At 44.6% G+C, this 20,602-nt stretch overlaps 1 protein-coding gene across 2 annotated transcripts in view; it reads right to left on the minus strand.

Annotated features, from left to right (window-relative positions):
- Positions 1-20,602, minus strand: part of ZNF395 (zinc finger protein 395) — a 38,339-nt gene that overhangs the window by 9,845 nt on the left and 7,892 nt on the right. For both annotated transcript variants that reach the window (XM_036241942.1, XM_036241943.1), the window contains exons 2-3: positions 2,451-2,697; positions 862-1,094 (exon numbers count right to left, since the gene is read on the minus strand). In XM_036241942.1, the coding sequence (XP_036097835.1) occupies positions 862-1,094; positions 2,451-2,684 (467 nt within the window). In that variant the 5' untranslated portion in view covers positions 2,685-2,697. The remainder of the gene's footprint in view (positions 1-861; positions 1,095-2,450; positions 2,698-20,602) is intronic.

The following is a 20,602-nucleotide window of genomic DNA, read 5'->3' on the forward strand; positions in this document are numbered from 1 at the left end:
CTTTTTTAATCTTAAAAGATCAATGTACATAGAGTATGTATCATAGAAATTAGCAGATATATTTTCCCCCTGGGGGGAAAATTGTATCATAAAATTCTAAAGGAGAATTTACATTCTACATTCACCATGAATGGTTTTGAACTATGCTGTTCACCTGAAACTAATATAAAATATTGCATGTAAACTGTAATTGAAAAATAAAAGTTTTATAAAAAAATCAATGGTTTTGAACATCTAAGCCAGGGGTTAGTCAGCAAGCCAGAGGCTGTGGACCAAACAGGACCTGCCACCTGCTTCTGTACGGTCCCAAAGCCAAGAAGGGTTTTACAGTTATTAAATGGTTTGAAAAATCAAAACAAGACTATTATTTCCTGATATGTGACACCTGAAAGTGATATAAAATTGAAATGTGAGTGTCCATACGTCCAGTTTTACTGGCGTGCATGCCCATGTTTCCTTGCTGTCTGTGGCTGCTTCCCCATGACCACAGCAGAGCTGAGTCGCCGGGACAGGCGCTGCCTGGCCCCGCAAAGCCTACCTTACTTACCATCCGGCCCATTCAGAACAGGTTTACTGATTCCTGACCCAAGCCATCTTTTTTCTGTCTCTCATCATGAAAAACTAAGAACTAATTTTAGTTTAAGCATGAAGAGAGAAAAAACAACCCGTAGCCAAACCAAAAATATAGCAGAATAGATATCAGTCTGGGTGTTTCTAAGGGTGCCCTCGCCTCTCTGTGTCTCATTTGTCCAATTATCTTGACAACCAGACACCTGAACTTCCACATTCCTCCCCAAAACATGCCACGACCCCATGCCTCACCACCCACGATTTCCAGAGCCCAGGTTTTCCCACACAAACCTTTTCGGGACGTCAATGTTCCTGGAGACAGGCCTGTAGGCTTGCGCCTGGGTTCCCTGCTCGGGCAGTGGCACCTGGGGGACGGGGCCCTGAAGCTCGGCCAGCCACACCTCCTCCGCTTTGCAGCAGATCTGTAACTTCTGGTCCAACAGCCAGACAGTCACCTTATCCTCTGCCCGACTGTGCTGCTCCACCAGGCCTGTGCGCTCTTGACCCCCGTACCACACATGAACCTGGGCGGGGGAAGGAAAACAATCACCAGTGGTCAGCACTTAGTAGTGCTTACCCCATATACCCCAATTTCTGGGAGCCAGGATCCACCTGACACAAACTGAATTCCCCAACTCATCTTTAATTCAAGCAAGACACTCCCAGGTACCCGCTTCCCACCTGAGCACCCAGTGGATTGGTTCTTCCCAAAACAGATCCTTATAAACTCTCTAGATGGAGAAAGGGAACATGCCAGTCTCTAAGATTTTTTTTTTCTTCTGAATTTGGAATCTGTATGTAATTGAAGCTAAGTTGTCTTAAAATAGACTGTTATAACTATAAGATGCTTTCTGTAAGCCTAGTGGTGACCACAAAGAAAAAAACCTCGTTGATACACGAGAGAGAAAGAGAAAGGGATCAAAACATGACTACAAAAAAAATCAACAAATCACAAAGGAAGACAGCAGGAAGAAAAAAGGAACAAAAGAACTATAAAACAGTCAGAAGGTAATTAACAAAATAGCAATAGTAAGGCCTTACCTATCAGTAATTACTTTAAATATAAATGGGTTAAATTCTCCAATCAAATGAATTTGGAATCTATGTCTATCCTCCTGATTTCTTGCCCTACCTTGACTCTGAAGTCCTATATATCTGCTGGTTCACAACTACTGCCTTTAATTACCCTACATTCAGCCCTTCAGAGACTTCTGAGTCTACCTGGGGACCAGACGGCAGGGATGGAATGGTAGGCTGATCTCTCTCAAGAGCTGTCGAGCAGGTGGGGAAGTGAGGTGTGGAAAACAGAAGCCTCAGCAGGGAGATAGAAGGTAGAGTCTACTTATGGGACCTGGAGAAGGCAATGAAAAAGCAGCCCAGGCACCTGGATCTAGTGATAAGATCACTAGGTACAGGTCATAACTGGGCCCTGGCACAAAGGGAGAGAACACTGAAAAAGAAAACCCAAAAGGTATTCGGACTAAACAAACATCTTCCTCTCTTGAAAACTTCTAAAGGTCATACAAAGACACAACCTTATCTGTCTCTCATAAACCTGAAATCTTTTACCTTTGTTTTGTAAAGTTGTAAACTGAGGCAGGTTAAGAAAAATTGAGCTCTGGCCATGCTTGAAACTAAGGTTTTGAGTAGGCCCAAGCCCAGAATGTCAGATGTCGGGTCTTGGAAGCCTTTTTTCCAGGTAGCACTACCTTTCTCTCGAGAAGCCTGCTGCCCAAGGGTTCCCTGGACTGCAAGTTAAAGGTCTGTACACATGTAAACTGATGCACAGAGAGTTTCCAGACTGTCACTAGGGGTACCACTAGCCTGCTGGCCCCAAGTCTGGGAAGACTGGGCACCTGTCCACTCAGGGATCAACCTACCTTCTGCCCAGGCTGAAAGGCCACCTGCTGGAGGCCTGAGGTGGCAGGAGCCTTTAGGACTTCCTTGGGTTGCTCTTGACAGGACGTGTCCTTAGAGGCAAAGGAGGACTGGGGAGCCACCCCCTCCAGCAGCTCTGCCTGAGGCTCCAAAGGTGGGGCAGCCCCGGGTGGCCCCAACACCCGGGCTCCCAGGAGGGACCGTTTACCAAGGCGCCGGGACAGCACACTGGCCATGCTGCTATCTTTCCTGGGGAGGCAAAGGGAGACATGGAATCCTTTAGCCATTATGTAGAGGAATCAAGGAGCTTTTAGTACAGTGCCCTACACACAGCAGAAGCTGTCGGTGTCCATTAAAATGGATAAAATGTTTTGGAGTAACTTTTACAACATTTTTCTTTTTACACAAGTAATACACATTCCTCGTAGGACCTTCAGAAAATACCAATAAGCACAAAGAAAAACAAATCTCTCAAGAAGCTGCCTCCCAGAGATACTTTTTCTATATAGCATTCCATGCTTTTATTTCTACAAAAATGGGATCATGGTTTGATAAACTAAAATTTCATTTAGTATATTGTATAGATTTTACTATATCAGCAAATGTTATTCTATAAAAACCCTTTTAAAAGCCACACAGTATTTTCTTAGGCCAATACATCGTTGCTAATTTAACAAATCCTTTATTATTATACCTGGGGGCTATACCCAGTATCGTGCTGTTTGAACTGCTCTGCCTACAGGTAGCATCCTCTGAGCTCAACCTCACACACACACACCAGGTTAGGTTCTGATATACGACATATCACGTACCGCTTAATGACGAAAATATGTTCTGAGAAATGCGTCGTTAGGTGATTGTTGTCATTGTGTGAACATCAGAGTACACTTACCCAAATCTAGAGGGTATGGCCCACCACTACACACCTAGGTTACATGGTATAGCCTGTTGCTCCTAGGCTACAAGCCTGGACAGCGTGTTATTGTACAAAACAGCAGAAGAGAAGATGCAATTAAGAGACATGGTAAACACAAGACACATGAGGCTGCTGCCAGTGTAACACAGAATACTGTTTTACAGCAAATTTTTTTTTTAATCCTCACCCAAGGATATTTTTCCATTGATTTTCAGATAGAGTGGGAAGGAGAGAGAGAAAAAAACATTGATGTGAGACAGACACATTGACTGGTTGCCTCCTACACGACCCCAATTAGGGCTGGGGATAGTATCTTAACCAAGGTACATGCCCTTGACCGGAATCGAACCGACCAGTCTTTGGTCTGAGGACCGAAGCTCTAACTGCTGAGCCAAACCGGCCACGGCGACAGCAAACTTTTTTTATAAGTAGAAAATACAGTGTAGTAAATACATAAGTCAGTAACATAGTCACTTATTATCATTATCAAGTGTTATGTACCGTACATAATTGCTTTGCTACACTTTTACACGACTGACGGAGCAGGCTTGTTGACTCCAGCACCGCACACACGGGATCATGCCCTGTGCTGTGATGTGATGTGATGACAGCGGCAACGTCACCAGGTGATAGGAATCTTTCAGCTCCGTTAAAGTCTCATATGTGGTCTGTCACTGACCTAACCGTTACGCACCACATGACGACTGCTAAGTCAAAGCATGAGGACATGTGTCGGGTACTTGCAGATTCTCACCTCTGTTGGCTTCAAAGCTACCAAAAGCCACAGAAATGAGTCATGCTAACTACCTGTCCTCTCTTCGTTCCACACCTGAGAAAATGAACGCGTAGGGTTTAAGCAACCTGTTCACTGTGATCAAGTTCTGGTCTCCTGACTCCAGATCCAGGAGCCTCACTGCTGGGAGTTGCCCGCACACTGCCTGCAACAGCACGTGGTGTTGGCTGCTAACACTCAGGCTGATGGAAACAGGACCACAGCCCAACATGAACAAAGAAGACCATCTGAAGCCTCGGCATGTTCATTACGTGGTGACCAGAAGCTGTTCTGAAAACAGCACGTGTATTTCTGTGCTCTGAGGCATCACTATACCCCCTATTCACACACCAGAAAGCAGGGAGTTGGGTAACACCACCCTCCACATGTTATAGAGGGGAAGAGCTAGGGAGAAGTTCCAACCACAATGGCACTCAGTGAGCACCAGGGCTGGGTAGGGCCATCAGGGGTCCCCTGGGCCACTCCTTTAGGCTCCTACGCCATTCCAGAAAACAAAACCTCTAATCTTCCAGGTCCCTAGTGGTCTCAATCAGTCAACAAGGTTATTCTTGAGAAATCCCTCCCCTGACCACAGACTCCCTCCTAAGTGAGATTCAGGAGAAACACATCTCTGCCTCAGGCTAGTCGGTCAGTGCCCACTCAGAGCTTCTTTCCCCAGCAAAAATCACAAAGCTGGGAACATTCTAGTTTTGCTCCCCAAACTGTCATCAGTTTGGCTCAAATGAATTCTTATAAAAATTTTAAAAATAAATAAATCACAACACCAATGCTCCCCCCTCGCCAATACCTTGGGAGAGCACATGAGAACGTTCCTGTAGAAGCTCTTTGCAACCTGCAGAGTGTGATAGGAAAAGGGTTTTTACAAGTCTATTCCTCAGAGCCTTGAGGGTTAGATGCAGAGAACATGGTATCTCCACCATGAATTCCCTGGAAAGGTAAGAAAAAAAGTCAGACACAGCAGCCTACAGATACCTGGTCAGGTGTCTGGTGACTTCATACCCAGTAACCCTCATTTAGAAAGGTCTACTATTACAAAAGGAAGAAAAATGTAAAAAGTAAACTCTTGACCACTACAAAAAAAATAAAAATAATATATATATATGTGTGTGTGTGTGTGTGTGTATGTGTGTGTGTGTGTGTGTGTGTGTGTGTGTGTATCTCGAAGCTAACTCGGTTTTTACAACCCATTCACCTACCTTCATACTTGAAGCCTCAAGCTAGAAACAAGCATCTCTGACTCAATTCAATTCCACTGAGCAACAGAGCTGGAGGTGAAGCTGCAGTGCCACTTACAGACATCAGATGGCAGCATCCATCCAGAGAAAAGAAACAACCCTTTGCTTGACCAAAAAAACCAGTGCCCACCCCCCACTTTCCACAGCAGGAAGTTTGAGGTTTCTACCTCTGAAAATGAAGAAAAAGTAGTATTTCCAAAATTCCTGGGCTTCCAGTCTCCAGATGGAGCCTGAAATATTCGGCCAACAGACTCGGACCATGTTTTTATAAGCCATTTTTTTTCTCTCTTTTTCAATTTAAAAAATACTTTTTATTTGGTTTGTGAACCCACACCTTCCAAAGCCTGCTGGATTTGCGGAGCTGGTGAACCGGCCCACTTCCGGTGTGTTCCCACGTATATTTGCTCTCTTCTCTGGCCTTTCTCCAAATTCCACACTGAAATATGCTTTATTTTTATTCATTTATAGTACACCCAAATCTTAATTTTCAAAAGCAGAAGAGAAAAAAGGAAGGGAAACTGCCTTTGCTATGTGCCTACTGGGCACGAGCTTTCACAAAGTGTATCTAATTTAATCCTCAGAACAATTTGAGATAAACATATGGTCTTTTACTTCTGATGGGGAAACAGCCACGGAGAGCTTAGGTTGCTGAAGCTACACAATGAGGAACCAGCAGCCCTGATGTAGAACTCATGTCTATCTGGTGTCAGAGACCATCATCCAGTCATTATTCCAGGCATGGGATCTCTCAAAGAAAAACACCCCATTAGGTTGTTTTTTATCTATTTTTTTTTTCCTTTGTTAGTAAACCTTGATAGACCGAAAACAAAAACCAGCTCCGATCCTGCGAGTCTCTACTTCCATTTCCTCGTACAATGTCTTTCTTTTAACATCTCTTCTCCATCGGCATCTTAGCCTCTTACCTACAAAGCAGAGGTCAATGCTTCAGTGTGACCTTGTTAAACAGTCCAAGTCGCTGTTAATCATTTAGTGGTTTGGGAAGACCTTTATACACATATTGCCCTCTGAGAGGGAGCAGAGAGACAATGCAATCAGTCTCAAAAGTTACAAGATTTTAGCCAGGTTCACAGTAGTGACTGACAGAATGGGAGTGAAAAATACAAATCTAGACTAAATGTAAGCTGGACCGCATCGCCAAGGTGGATTCACTGCCTCTCCTGTATTTATCAGCACACTCATCACATTATGGACATGTCTCTACAGATAAGAGTCCTTCAGGAACTCAGAAGTGGATCAGGGCACCTATGGAGGTCCTCCATGCAGAGGGTGGAGGAGCCAGGTTAACTCTGGACCTTAGAGTGACTTTTCAGGCTCTCCGGTTACTTTACGCCTGGGGTTAAGGGTCCCACCCTTCCTTCTAGCCTGCTTTTCTATCAATCTAACTGGAGACTTCTTCAAACCTCTTTCCTGATCTCTACTTTTATTCACTCCCCACTGGTTTCTTTCTTGGAAGTGATCAAAGTTCCATATAAACCAGCCACCCCCTAATTTGCCATATGGTTCTGGTACAGCAAAGAGAAATCAAGAAACATCCTTTTCAGGGTAACAATAACAATGTTTCGACATGTAGCCAAATCCCACTTTATGATGTTATATTTTTGACTTATGGGATTCCTTGATTAAAACAAACTGGTGGTAAAAAAAAAAAAAAAAAAAAAAAAGGACTTCCCGCTGATGCACAGTTTTAAGAGGCTTCTGGGCCCTCTTGTGCTTCTCACCCCTTCCACTGTCACCAATAGGAGGAGTTAGCTATACTAGAATATGTATTTTGGTCAATGTCCAAAAGGGGTTAGCCCCTCTCCAGGCTCAGCAAACATATTCTGATGTGCTAATAGCCCTTAATGAGAACATCTGCCCTCAGTTAAATAACTGGAACAGACAGAAGAGGAAAACAAGCCTTCTCTGTGGTTCTGAGTTGCAAACTGCTATTTGACATGTGACTGTTGCCGGACAACCACATGTCTCAGCACACGTCTATGTGTGTGCATATGTGCTCATGCCCAATGGCTGTCCTCTCCTACCACGCAGGGATACTGCAGCAAGCCATGACATCACCTAGTGGCACCTTCTAGGGCTCAGGTCATAAGTCAAAATGATTCATTACATGACTAATAGTTTGAATATGTTTTCTTTTCTTTTTTTAAGTTAAGGAGAGTTAAGTTTGGAGTAAGACTCCCATTTGCTAAATCTTGGGTGCCTGCTGCAAGCTCACTAATGGAACAATTTATGGATTAAGGTGAGGGACAGCAACCCTCTGCCAGGAGGTTCAGGTTCTCTGCTAGACCTCAGCTTTCTATTTCATGGTCTCCACTGGGTAAACACTGCACAGAATGCCAATTTCAGTTTTCAGTTCTTTGGCTAATATTTTGCGTATTATCCTTAAACTTTTACCAGAAAGCTGCTCTTTTTTTTTTTTTCTTAAATCTGTAAAGTTGTAACTTAAATATGTTTCCAGTGCGATGCTCTAAGCTCATTCAAAGGTTAAAATGTAGCAACAAACATCTCTTCGTTTAGAGTGCAGGTCACCATCTGAACTTGGCAGAAGCAAGGTGTCATACCCCAGCATAACCACTCAATCGCTGCCTGGTGGTTTTCCAGTCCCCCCCCTCCCCGCCCCCAGACTGCCTTCTTCAGAAAACATTAAAAAAATTCTCACTTCACCGAGTATATACCCACCTTTTCTTCCCAGAGTACTCTCTGCCCAGCCTGGCTTTGGATAGAAAACACTCCAAGAGTAACCAACGGCCTAAGCTAAACCTTTTCTATCTCGCAATAAAAACAGGCCCTGTTACACTTTTTTTTTTTTTTTTTTTTAAATCCTCACTTGAGGATATTTTTCCATTTATTTTCAGATAGAGTGGGAGAGAGGGGAAGGTAGAGAGAGTGAATGAGAGAGAGAGAGAGAGAGAGAGAGAGAGAGAGACACCAATGTGAAAGAGACACACTGATTGGTCGCTTCCTGCACAACCCCAACAAGGACCAGGGACCGAACTGCAACCGACATACGTTCCTTTGGGCGGAATCAAACCTGCAACTCTTTGGTCCACAGGCCAATGCTCTAACCACTGAACCAAACCAGCCAGGACAAGTCTGTTATACCATTTTAAAAATAAGTGGTGTGCATTTTAGATTTTCACAATGCAAGCTTAAGATACACAACACTGAACACGTTAGTGATTCATTCAATATCAAGATTTCTAAATCAGCTATTCAGAGAACGACCATCTGAATTTTCAAAGCATTTAAATTGTCTTTTTCTGAAGGTTTTTTAAAACTGGATTACACTGCATCCATGTATAATAGTTTAGTCTACCCATAAAACTAAAATGACAGGCTATCAGAATTGACAGGAACTTTAAAGGTTGCCCAGTCTCCATTCAGGGGCTGGAATCCTGGTCACAGCATATCCCTGACAAGTGAGCTCCCAGCCTTCCTGTGAGTAACAGATGGAACAGAATATGGAAGGGGGAAAAAAAAAAAGTAAGGGACCCCAAAAAAGTGGTGCTATTTTCATATTCCAGCAGATGGGCTGTAGAAATAGGTCATTGATTAGTTACACTGAATTTTCTCAGCAAATATTAAATGTCCCTGACCAACAAATACTTTTGCTGGTTCGACTACACACCAGTCATTCAGTCAAGTCGAAGACCACTCTGTTTGCACTGCGGCAGGAGGACAGCGTTTTTCACAGTTCTACCCAGGAACAAGCACATTTCCCCTTCACACCTAGCTCCCCGTCTGCTTCAAAACCACCGCGGCCACTGCCCTGTGTTCCTCGCTCTGTCATGCACACAACTACTCTGCATTACATAAGATAATGCCCAGCACTGTGCACAGTGCTTAGTGCACAGCTAGGGCTTTGGAAATTGTAACTATTTCTACCAGAACCAATGGGACCGCATCTTCCTTAGACTGCAAGCCTGTTGAGGGCAGAGGCCATCTCTAGCTTACCTCATCAGATTTATGATGTTAAGGAGATGATATTCCTCTGGGTGGGGAGAGCCCCAGATGCAAAAAGAATGTGTTCTAAGAATTAATACCTGTTGCTTGCCCTAAAATGAAGACAGGGTAGAGTTTTAGTGTTCAAACTCAGTTCTAAGAGAGTGTTGTCTTCAAAACCGGTTGAGAATACTATATAAGGGAGCAGGCATAAGGAAAACCATGCTTACGAATATGTTTGTGGGAGGCAGAGAGGTCATCCAGCATTGCTTTGTACATGCATTGGGGGGGGGGCACGTATGCACATGTGTACGTGTGGGTACGTGCGTGCACTGTGGTTAAACCTGATTTGCACTGTGCTAAAACTATGTGAGAGTTCCAGAAGGAGGAAGGGAGATGGATGACTGCTGACTCGGCATTTTACCCACAGCCCGCAGGAAGGAGGGAACGGGGAGTTGAGTATCTCCGGGAGAACAAGCCACAAAGAATCAACAGTTTTCTCAAGCAGTTTTCAGAGTAAGCATATGAGAGACCTGTGCAATAACTCAAACCATCCATGAATAAATGCTTGAATGGCACTTGGATTTACACCCACTTCAATACACACATTTGGGAGCTTCTCTTTTTTTCCTGACCACCCAGAAACAAGAAAATGTGGACGGACAATCTAATCTCCATTTTATCAGAAAACTGATGTTCCTCAAGGTCATGTATTTGCTAAAGCCAGCAAGCAGCAGTGTTTGCTGCTTTCCTGGCTGCTCCCTGGCCCAGTTCTCTCGTCCCCACAAGTGGAAACCCAGCAGCAGGACGGGGGCTCAGGACAGGGGTGCAGGCTGGGGGGCTCTGGAGTTCATAGCCCTAATGCCTTTACACTGCCTCATCCGACCTTCACAACACTGTAAGGAAGAAAGTGTGTGTTCCACTGGGAAGAAGGGATCTCAAGGTAATTACAGGAAAGAAAAGCAAAAGCTGGCAACAAAAGAACTAGCCCCAAAATATAAAACATGGATATGAGGGTTTTAAATGCCTAACCACCCAGGACCCATTAGCATAAGGCCCTGAGTGGTGCATGCACCAAAAAGGGAAGACTTTGTGGCAACGATGCCCAAGGTGCCAATCCTGAGACACAAGGAAAAGAGTTCCTTATGTTCTCACTCCTTTGAGAAGGCAGAGAGATGCACACTCAACTTTATATGCTTTTTTCATTTAAGTGGTTAAAATAGAAAGAGTACCTGGAACTCAACAGTCATTTGAATGAATAATGGCATTTCTCGATGGCACTAAATAAACGGGCAGTGGGGCTTGTAGGGAGGGTGAGAGCCACCTGGTGACTTGCCTGGCTAGAATCAGTAGGTAACCAAAACACGGCGACCCTCTCCTATGGTGGATAATCAGAGTACACAGAGCTACAGGTGCTCAAGAAAGACGCCACCTGGTCTGAGAGACAGGGTGACATCCAAAAGTAAAAATGAAAAACCATGCTTGTGCAAAGATCAGTCAACTAGAGAACGCTAGCCAGAAAACATGTACAGGGGGGCAAGGGCTCAAGGTGCCAAAGAGTCCTCAGGAATCCAAGTTTCACCTGGGAGCCAGTGTCCGAAACGCAAGCTGATGATAAATAAGCTGCAATCTTGGAAATTACAAGGCACAAGATAAGAAACATGTGCTGTTGGGATTATACAACATTCTAGTGGCTGATAACATTGAAAACCCTGAAATAAGAGCCGGATACCAGAATTTGTTCCTAGACCAGGATGGTGGATGGGCCAAGGGGAATAGACCTCTCTGGCCAGAAGGGAGGTAACCAGGCTTCTGCAGATCAACTTTTAACCCAACTTTCCCCCTTTAGTCCCACTCCCAAATTAACTACACATGGTTTCCACTGCAGGCTGGGGGGCAGCTCCTCACTCGGTCTCTCCATCGCCTCCTCCTGGGAAACTCTGCAGTGCTCTCCTACAATCAGAGCATTCTTGCCGGTACCAAAGGGAATGCTTCCCATCCTCCAGGAGTGCTGTGGCTGAGCAGAAAGAAAGGCTGGATGCCACTGAAGTACCACAACTGGCCCATCAAAACAGACACCCAGCCTGTGCAGGAGAAGCTAAACCACGCCCCCTGCACGAGGAAGAGCAGCCAGCAGCCAGTCATCTCAACCTGTGTGACTGGTGACAGCCACCATCTCAGCGCCTCGATTTCCTGCCCCACCTGTGAAAAACGAGAATAGTGGCCAGCATCCAGAAGGAACGCAAGCTGTGTTCCCTTCCCCTGCCCGGCTATTCCAGATGGGGGGCTAGAGAGCGAAATAACACAACAGGTCACTCTGACAGCTCAGTGGCTGCTGTGGAGCTGGCGTCTGGGAATTGAGATTGTAAAAGGACATTCGACAAGAACCACTAATATAACTACTGACTCTAAAGGAAATCAAGACGTTGACCATGGGTGAGCCACTAATGAACTGAAATCACAACAAAACTGACTGCAGCAAGATAGGGGAACTCTGCCCTGGCCGGTTTGGTTAAGCAGTTAGAGTGTCGGCCCGTGGACCAGAGAGACCCAGGTTCGGTTCCTCCTAAGGGCATGTACCTCGGTTGCAGTTTGTCCCCGGCCCCGGTTAGAGTCATGTGGGTGGCAACCAGTTGATGTGTCTCTCTCACATCGATGTTTCTCTCTCTCTTCCCCCCCCGCTCTCCCTCCCACTCTATCTGAAGACAAATGCAAAAATGTCCTTGGGCGAGGACAAAAATTCTATAAAAGGGGAACCCAGGGTTCAGGGCTGAGCATGCTCAACACCAAGCCCAAAACTAGGACCTGCCGCTGCCCGTCTACCACATGACCTGGCTCCTCACCTCACCCTCAGCAGACATGTCCCAATCCTGCTCTTTTCTCCTGAGCCCAAATCTCAGTCTCGGTGCCCTGCCCAAGGTGGTCAAGAACTGTTGCCAAACCTCCCTGAGGCAGAGCCTGGCCAGCCTCTGTGACTGACCTCCTGTGCTGGATGCTTCGGTCCTGGTCCCAGCTGTCCAGATCCCGGTGTCCCGGATCCGCCCCAGGCCACACCAGTGCACCAATTTCACATCAGCTCACCAGAAACCCAAGGAAAGGGACACCACTGAACACAAACACCAGTGTTTTTCAAAATCTGCTGATATTCAACATGTGTGCCAGACTCTTGCCAATGAACTGAACAGAATAATTAAGAAGCTTAAGCTTCAGACCCTGCCTGCAAAGAACCTTAGGCCTAACTGATCTCCCACCTGGACCCTATATCCAGCACTTGTTTAGAAAAGCACTTAATATGCTCCAGAACTACACTCAGATTTTTGTGCTTTATAATTAGATGAATGAATCAGAATTCACTTCTTTCAGGAAAATGCAAAAACACATCCAGCAATCTGACACTGGAGACTGAATAGAAAGATGGTTTTCAGAATTTCGCTCATAAAGTTAGATCAATGTGCATATTAAAATGTTAAGTTTTGCCCTGGCCGGTTTGGCTCAGCAATTAGGGTGTCAGCCTGTGGACCAAAGAATCGCAGGTTCGATTCTGGTCAAGGGCATGTACCTCAGTTGTGATTCAGTCCCTAGAGTGCAGGAGGCAACCAGTCGATGTGTCTCTCTCGTAGATTCTCCCTCCCCCTCCCCCTCCCCCTCTCCCTCCCCCTCCCCCTCTCCCTCTCCCTCTCCCACTCTGTCTGAAAACAAATGGAAAAAATGTCCTCGGCTGAGGATTTAAAAAAATAAAATGTTAAGTGTTTGATATACATTAAAGAAGTTGAAATGAAATGTGTTCTGAATGTTTTTTTAAATCTGCTATGTGACTGGAGAGTGAGGGAGACAGACACGTTTCCCCCAGAAAACACAAAGTCCGCCAAAGTAAAGAGACTATAGACACTATAAAGGAAGATCTTTTAAATACACAGTGAAAAACGAGCCCAGTGCGGGGAGACTTGGGGAGGCACAACCTACCAAGGAAGTACCTTTCTGGGGAGGAGGCAATTTAAGGAATCTTCATGCCACAGTAACTGTAGGACTGGGGATGACTTCAAAGATGGAATGGGGTGGGGAAGTTGAGTGAGTGGTTACCCCAGTCTGAGTTCCAGATATTGGGATATCTACTCTTGGATGTTTCTCCTTAAATGGACAGGGTGGCAGCATTTATCAGTGCTCACTGGTGAGGCCGTTCTAAGTCAAAAGGACACAATAAATGTGGCTCAATCACAGGGACCAGATGGCCATGCTCCTGAGTTCTGAGAGAAGCGAGGGATGAAATAAATGGACGCTCAGAAGGCCAAGATGCATAGGCCATGGCTGCACAGCGCTGGTGAGCCCCTGCCCACCCAGGACAACGAGGAGGCTGGCACCATGTGGAATCTCACCCGCACCAGGCCCCCAGGTAGACTGTACCTGGTTCAGGGCCAGCAGAATGCCAGAATCTTCTGCGGGAAAAGGCAGTGGAATGCTCACAAGCAACAAAGTCACATCTAACTCCTTCATTGGAACTGGGGTACAGATTAAGCAGACAAGAGGAAAACAGGAAACCAATGCAATCTGCGGCCTTTCCAAGATTGGCATTCCCTCAGGAATGTTCTAACACCTGTCATTTATCAAAGATGTATGTGCCAGTCACAATAACATCACCATCTTCTCCATTTCACAGATGAGGAAACGGAGACTCCGGGAAGTTGAGTAATATTCCCGAGGCCACACAGCTAGAAGGTGACAGCACTAAGGTGTGAACTCAAATATGTCTGATTCGAAAAGCTATGCTCTTTCTTCTATATTCTACAGGAAAACTGTGCATCAAGTAAGAAGCTAGACTAACGACCTCTTAAAGGCTCCTTGTTAGTAAAAACTTGAGTCACTGAGAGGTTAATGTGGTATGGGCGGTTTGGGCATGGAAGGGAAATGAAATGGGCACTACAATAGCAAAGTATCAAGCAGGGGGTTCTCCCAGGATCAGGGCTACAATTAATTTTATTTTTAAAATATGTTTTCATTGGTTTTTGAGAGAGAGAGATAGAAACATCAATATGAGAGAGAAACATCAATTGGCTGCCTCCTGCACACCTCACACTGGGGATTGTGCCTGCGACCCAGGAATCGAACTGGGACCTTCTCAGTTCCTAGGATGAAGCTCAATCCACGAGCCACACCAGCCAAGCAGGGCTACAAGTATTCTTATTTAACACTTTTCCTAATATCCCAAAAAGAATACACAGTGAAACACTCAGGCCTGCAAATGAGCCCTAACTTCCCAACTATGTGACCTTGGGCAGATTACATCACCACTCTGTGCCCCAGTTTTCTCACCCCTAAATGAGAACTACAGTGGCTCCTACTCCACAGGATATCTTGAGGGTGTGAGGAAGCAATGCCGTTCTTTTTAACAGTGCCTTGGTTTGTAGAGTCACCAAACTCCTCTTCCTAGGATTCTGATTCCTCTGAGAGAGGACCCTAGGAAAGAATGAAAAAATGCACCTCGGGTACTAATCACTGTGCCTGGCACAGAATGCTCAATGTCAGCTTAAAAAAAAAAAAGAAGGCACCAAACTGAGTAGTGATGAGCCAAACCTATGGAATGATGGCAGGGAAGACTTTGTGTAAGTATAGGAGAAAGCAGCCAGTAAACTCTAATATTGACAAGGGCAGTGCAATACGTTTAAAGGAAGAAAAAAAAATTGAAATCCTGCCCTGGCCAGTTTGGTTCAGCAGTTAGAGCGTCAGCCTGCGGTCCAGAGAGACCCAGGTTCGGTTCCCACTAAGGGCATGTACTTCAGTTGCAGTTTTGTCCCTGGCCCTGGCTGGGTTGTGCAGGTGGCGGCCACTCGATGTATCTCTTCACATCGATGTTTCTCTCTCTCTCTCTCTCTCTCTCTCTCTCTCTCTCTCTCTCCCCCTTTCTCTCCCTCCTGCTCTATCTGGATAAAAAATGGAAAAATGTCCTCGGGGGTGGATAAAAAAAAAAATTGAAATCCTGTAAGAGCTCTGTGGCAACAGTCAGAATCCAGGAAAGGGACCTCTACGTCACTGCAGATCAGACTGTCATTCTACCATGGTCACAAAGGCCAAAACAAACAGAAAATCGTTGTGTCCAACACCACTACAAAAGTACTAAAAACAAAACAAAAAAAAAAACCACACACCACCACCTACCCCCTATAAAATTAGAGAAGTGTCCACACTGGGAACCCTGCTTGCTGCCGGGGTTGCTGAAGACAGTCACCTAAATGCGCTGTGAGAGGGGGGGGTCCACCAAAGCCACCAGAAAAATCAACGCCAGCAGAGCCCCGTGAGAAACTAGCAAATGGAAGAGATAAGGTAGGGCGCTAACTCTGTCACCAAATTCTGAAATGACAGAAGAGGGGGTGCCTGCTAACACTCGCAGGAGACCAGAAGAGACACCTCAGTTCCCCAAAGAAGGCAATATAAATGCATTACTGGGTTTGGGCAATTGCTTGAACGCAATGATGGGGTTCCCCTGGGGTCAGATCCAGAACCACTGCCATTAACATCTCTGTAAGGGATCTGAAGGCGAATGCATGTGAAGCGATTAAGGCTGCCAAGGGGTTCTGCCTCCCAGGTGATCAGTGGTGGCAGCATGTGCCCTTCAAGAGGGAAACAGGCAAGCCCTCCCTTGCTACACTGGCTCCTAAAGGCATGAGTTTGGCCTGATATGACAAATGTTCATGTTTTCCAGTTTTCAGAGATGATGTCAAGAAGTGTAAATCCAGCGACACATGCTATCCTTTTCCACATAAAATGAAATTGTTCATTAAAGTATATAACAGTGTTCTAGATTCTTTTTCTAAGAACACTAAAATGCTTCCAAGCCCGGTCGGTGTGGCTCAGTGGTTGAGCATCGATCGACCCATGCACCAAGAGGTCACCAGTTTGATTCCTGGTCAGGGCACACGCCCAGGTTGTGGGTCAAATCCCCAGTGGGGGGCATGCAGGAGGCAGCCAATCCATGTTCTCTCTCATCAATGTTTCTATTTCTCTCTCCCTCTTCCTTCTTCTATCTCTAAAATCAATAAAGGGAAATATATATATATATATATATATATATATATATATATTTTTTTTTTTTTTTTTAAGATTTAATATGCTTCCAAAAGCCTCACCTGGGGCTTGGGCATTTAACGATATGGTACCCTGTATTCTAAAGCTGGCCCAGAGAAAAATCCTAACTGAAGGTCTCCAGTTAGGGAATGAACTGGGTTTAGAATTGACCATCTAGTCCACAGTGTGCTGCTTACCCACCCTGTAATCCTCTGCACACAACCACAGCCAATATGCAGGCCAAAGTCCTCGGGGGGTGGGGGAGACCAAATGGAATTAACTCTGGGGCCCAACCCTTCCAGTCCACCAGTGCTAACTCATGGCAGGGAGGAGGGGTGCAGGGCCGGGGGCCCACCTAGCACACCTCTAAATCCTGTGCTAGCCTTAAACCGCTTCGTGTCTGAACACGCTTCAAATCCGCCCTGGCCTACATGAAGTAAGCTAGGAACTGACCTTGTCATGTGTCTTCATTAGGATTTCAATTTAAAGGGCCCTAGTGCACAGCAATGCCTCTTTTTCTGTGTCTACCCTGGATAAACTCACCTGTGTTACAAAGAAGCAAACGCAGCCAAGTTTACATTTGTAACAGTAGAGGATTTGGAAATAGTTTTAAATGTCCACCAATTAGGGGAAGGCTGAGAAATGCTTTCGCCTTCTGATTCTAAGAGAGGACATTCAGGGGTTAAACAAAATCAAGACCTACATAAGGATAGGAAGAAATCGCCAAGAGGTACCCTTGTGGGCGGGACAGGGGGGACAATACTCCCAGTGCCATGCTTCACTTTTTAAAAGTTCTATAGGTATATAAAATAAAGCATTTGAAAAACACCAACAAACTTGTAACAGTGGCTGGCCTCTGGGGAAGGACTGGATTAGGAATGGTTGTCAAGGAAGAATTTGTTTGCTCTAGGTTTGCATTTCTTTTTTCCTGGGAAGAAGGTGTTCACTGACTGCGTGTGTAATAAAATTTCACTTACCCATTTAATTTAAAAAATAAGATAGAAACTGACCCTGTTCAATACATTTCATTAATATGTCTGGGGGCACATGCTTCCCAGGAGGCTGACAGCTCAGCCGAGCAAAGCTCTGGGCTTTGCAACACGGATCTTGTTTCAATATTACAAGCCCAACTCTGTAACTCTGCGGATTGTTAAATTTATATGCTAGTTCAAGGAAAAGGCAGGGGGGAAAACAGAGCAAGTGGGTTGGGGGCTTCTGGGTAATCCAAGGGGATGTCCTAGGAATCATTCCAGTTCTAGCGGAGGATTCCAACTCTCCAACACAACAAACTAACACAAACACACACGCATGCCAATAACGGCAGCCCTGCCCAATCACACTTATTCCTCACATTAATCTGGATCCCATGGACACAGAAAAACCTGAATTCTCCATCAGACAGGCTCCAAAATAATTCTGACTCACCAGGACTACCTAATCATATAGGATACTGATATTTAAACCCCCCCCCCCACACACACACACACACCTCTTCAAAGCACTATGTATAAAGTCCTCAGAAACACAACATTCTAATATTAAGACCGAGCTGGCAAAACTAACCTGGGGTGATAGAAATCAGAACTGTAGTCCTTCTGGTTGGGGGGTGGAGGGGGATAATCTGGAAACAGTCACGAGGAACACTTCTGGGGTGATGGTAATGTCTCAAAATGCATTTGTCAAAACTGATTAACCAGCACACTTAAGATCTGAGCATTCCACTGTATGCAAATTATACCTCAATTAAAAAAAAAAAAAAGCTACTCAAACACTGTGTCTCTGCCAGCCCCACAGAACTGTGAGCTGTCCTATCAGACATCTGAAATCTCTGTTATGCTACGTAAAGAGCACAGAGCACCATGGCGACAGTCACCATAAAAATAGGTAACAAGATTAAAATGGATAGAGGACACATGAATTTAAGAATGGCACACCAAGAACAATTCATTTTGGGCAGCAGAAGAAAAATAGAAAGAGGAGAGGGAGTTTCTCATTCCCTCGGCACTTTGAAAAACAGCCGCTGAATGCGGTTATTTTTACTAAAAGTGTTTTATGACTTCCCAATACTCAAAGGACAAAAAAGGCTGAGAGTTTTTATTATTTCTCATTGTATTTTGCTTTTTCTAAAAAAAAAAAAAAAAAAAAAGCATATGGCAGTGTAAGTTTTTCCCATACCCACTCTATGTGGCCCAGGGAACCAATTCATAGCAATTCAACAAGCAGAGCTGATGTGCCATACGCTGTGTGGGGCCCGGATGAAACTGAGATCCAGGAAAACAGCCCTTTATCACCAGTGCACAAAGATTTCCAATTTTAGCTCCAAATAATCCAGTTCTGCCTATATTTTTACATACTTCTAAAACTGCCATTCCCTAAATCATGCACCCCAAAACTGTTTTACTCTTGAGAGTGCTTTCTTGACAAATACTAATTTTTCAAATGCCAAAGTGTGAGCCTGAATCATGTGGAGATAGAAATCATCTTGTGACATTCTCCGAAGATGAGATAAACCTCTATTCTCTTCGCAGAGCTCTCTAAGAAACGTTTGCTATGTGATTTAGCCCTGGCAGTGCCTACAACAGCAAAAAAAAAAAAAAAAAAAAAAGCAAGCCAAAAATATCAGGAAGAAAATCTAAAAATTTTAAATAATCAGGGTGTTTCCTAAATAAACCATAAATTTAAGTAAACGTTAGGCATAAATAATCACATTTCTACATGTAAGCCATAAATAATAAAAATGCAAAATGAAAACATTTTAACTCAAACCACAAACTTCTTGTCTGATATAAACTATATATATATATATGCATTCAGGGAAAATCCCACTCAAAAGTGTCTTTAAATTTATCTATCTCTTGTCCTCTTTGTTGCTAAACCTACAAAGCAATCACAGGGCCCTCTCTCTTCCCAGGTGTCAGTATGACATTTACAGTGCTATACCTGGCGATGGAATCTGCTGCGTTGGAAATAGAAAGAAGATAGTCAAGGTCACTCCCAGGTCCCCCACAGCCAAACAGAGCACCTATCATTCAATTAAAGAGCCCTGTCTTGATTCATTCGTTATGCTGACTAGAACTGGCCAATACACACATTAGTCTTTTACGTGTCAATCTATTTTATTTTGTGTTATTTGCCATTTGCACCCAAGCCCCAACCTTTACACTTTCCTAAAGACCAAATTCAATTTTCAGTGGCCCTGTGGCCACAAACCGAGCCCTGGCCCACCTTGGAATACTTCTCTTCATCCTTTCTAAAGTGACCCTAGAAGGGTCCTCTCAAAAATGTTGGGACCCATTTACAAACAGTTTTTTAAAAAGCTGACGTGATGATATTGACTCAAATACTACGCAACTAGATATTATCTTCCAGTTGTGACAAGTCACCTAATAACCTGACCCTAAGAACTAGAAAGGACTGTGGAAGTCAGCTTCATTCCTGCCTTCTCTTCTACAGTATTCCTACTCAACAGCATTCCTCCAACTTGACTACCCCCAAAAATGGGAAGCACACTGTTCCATGGGCAAACATTCCCATTATTGGGCAGCTCTGCCAGCTGAAAAACCCTTTTACATATGGAACTGAAATCTGCTCTCCTAGTCTTTAGGGCTTACAGGAATCTTAAAGCTCATCAACTTCAATGTCATCATTCTACAGACAAGGGATCCGAAGCTAGAGAGGATAAAGCCATTGTTCTATCCATTGGTGAAATCCCAACACTAGGAACAAATATTAACAATTCTACTATTTCCTATGCTTGATAACCATGAAAGTTACCTTCCTGTGGATAGTCTTGCTGGTTCATGTTTCTTTTAAATCATGGCACCCCGCCCAGCAGGTGTGCTCAGTGGACTGAGCATCACCCCATGGACTGAAAGGTCCCAGTTTGATTCCTGGTCCGGACACATGCCTAGGTTGTGGGCTCAATCCCCGCCCTGGTTGGGGTATGTGCAGGAGGCAACCAATCGATGTATCTCTCTCACGTGTCTCTCTCTCTCTCCCCCTCCTCCCTCCCTTCCACTCTTTCTAAAAATCAGTGGAAAAAATATCCTGGGGTAATGATTACCACCACCACCAACAACAACAACAAAAACTAGATCCTATCATTGGATGGATGAATTCCTGATCCAGCTGAGAACTGGATTCAATTTTTAAAAGCCTCATCCCACTCAGGACCCATATTAAATGTAGTACAAA

Source organism: Molossus molossus, unplaced genomic scaffold, assembly GCF_014108415.1.
Source record: "Molossus molossus isolate mMolMol1 unplaced genomic scaffold, mMolMol1.p scaffold_m16_p_4, whole genome shotgun sequence".
NCBI classification, from domain to species: domain Eukaryota; kingdom Metazoa; phylum Chordata; class Mammalia; order Chiroptera; family Molossidae; genus Molossus; species Molossus molossus.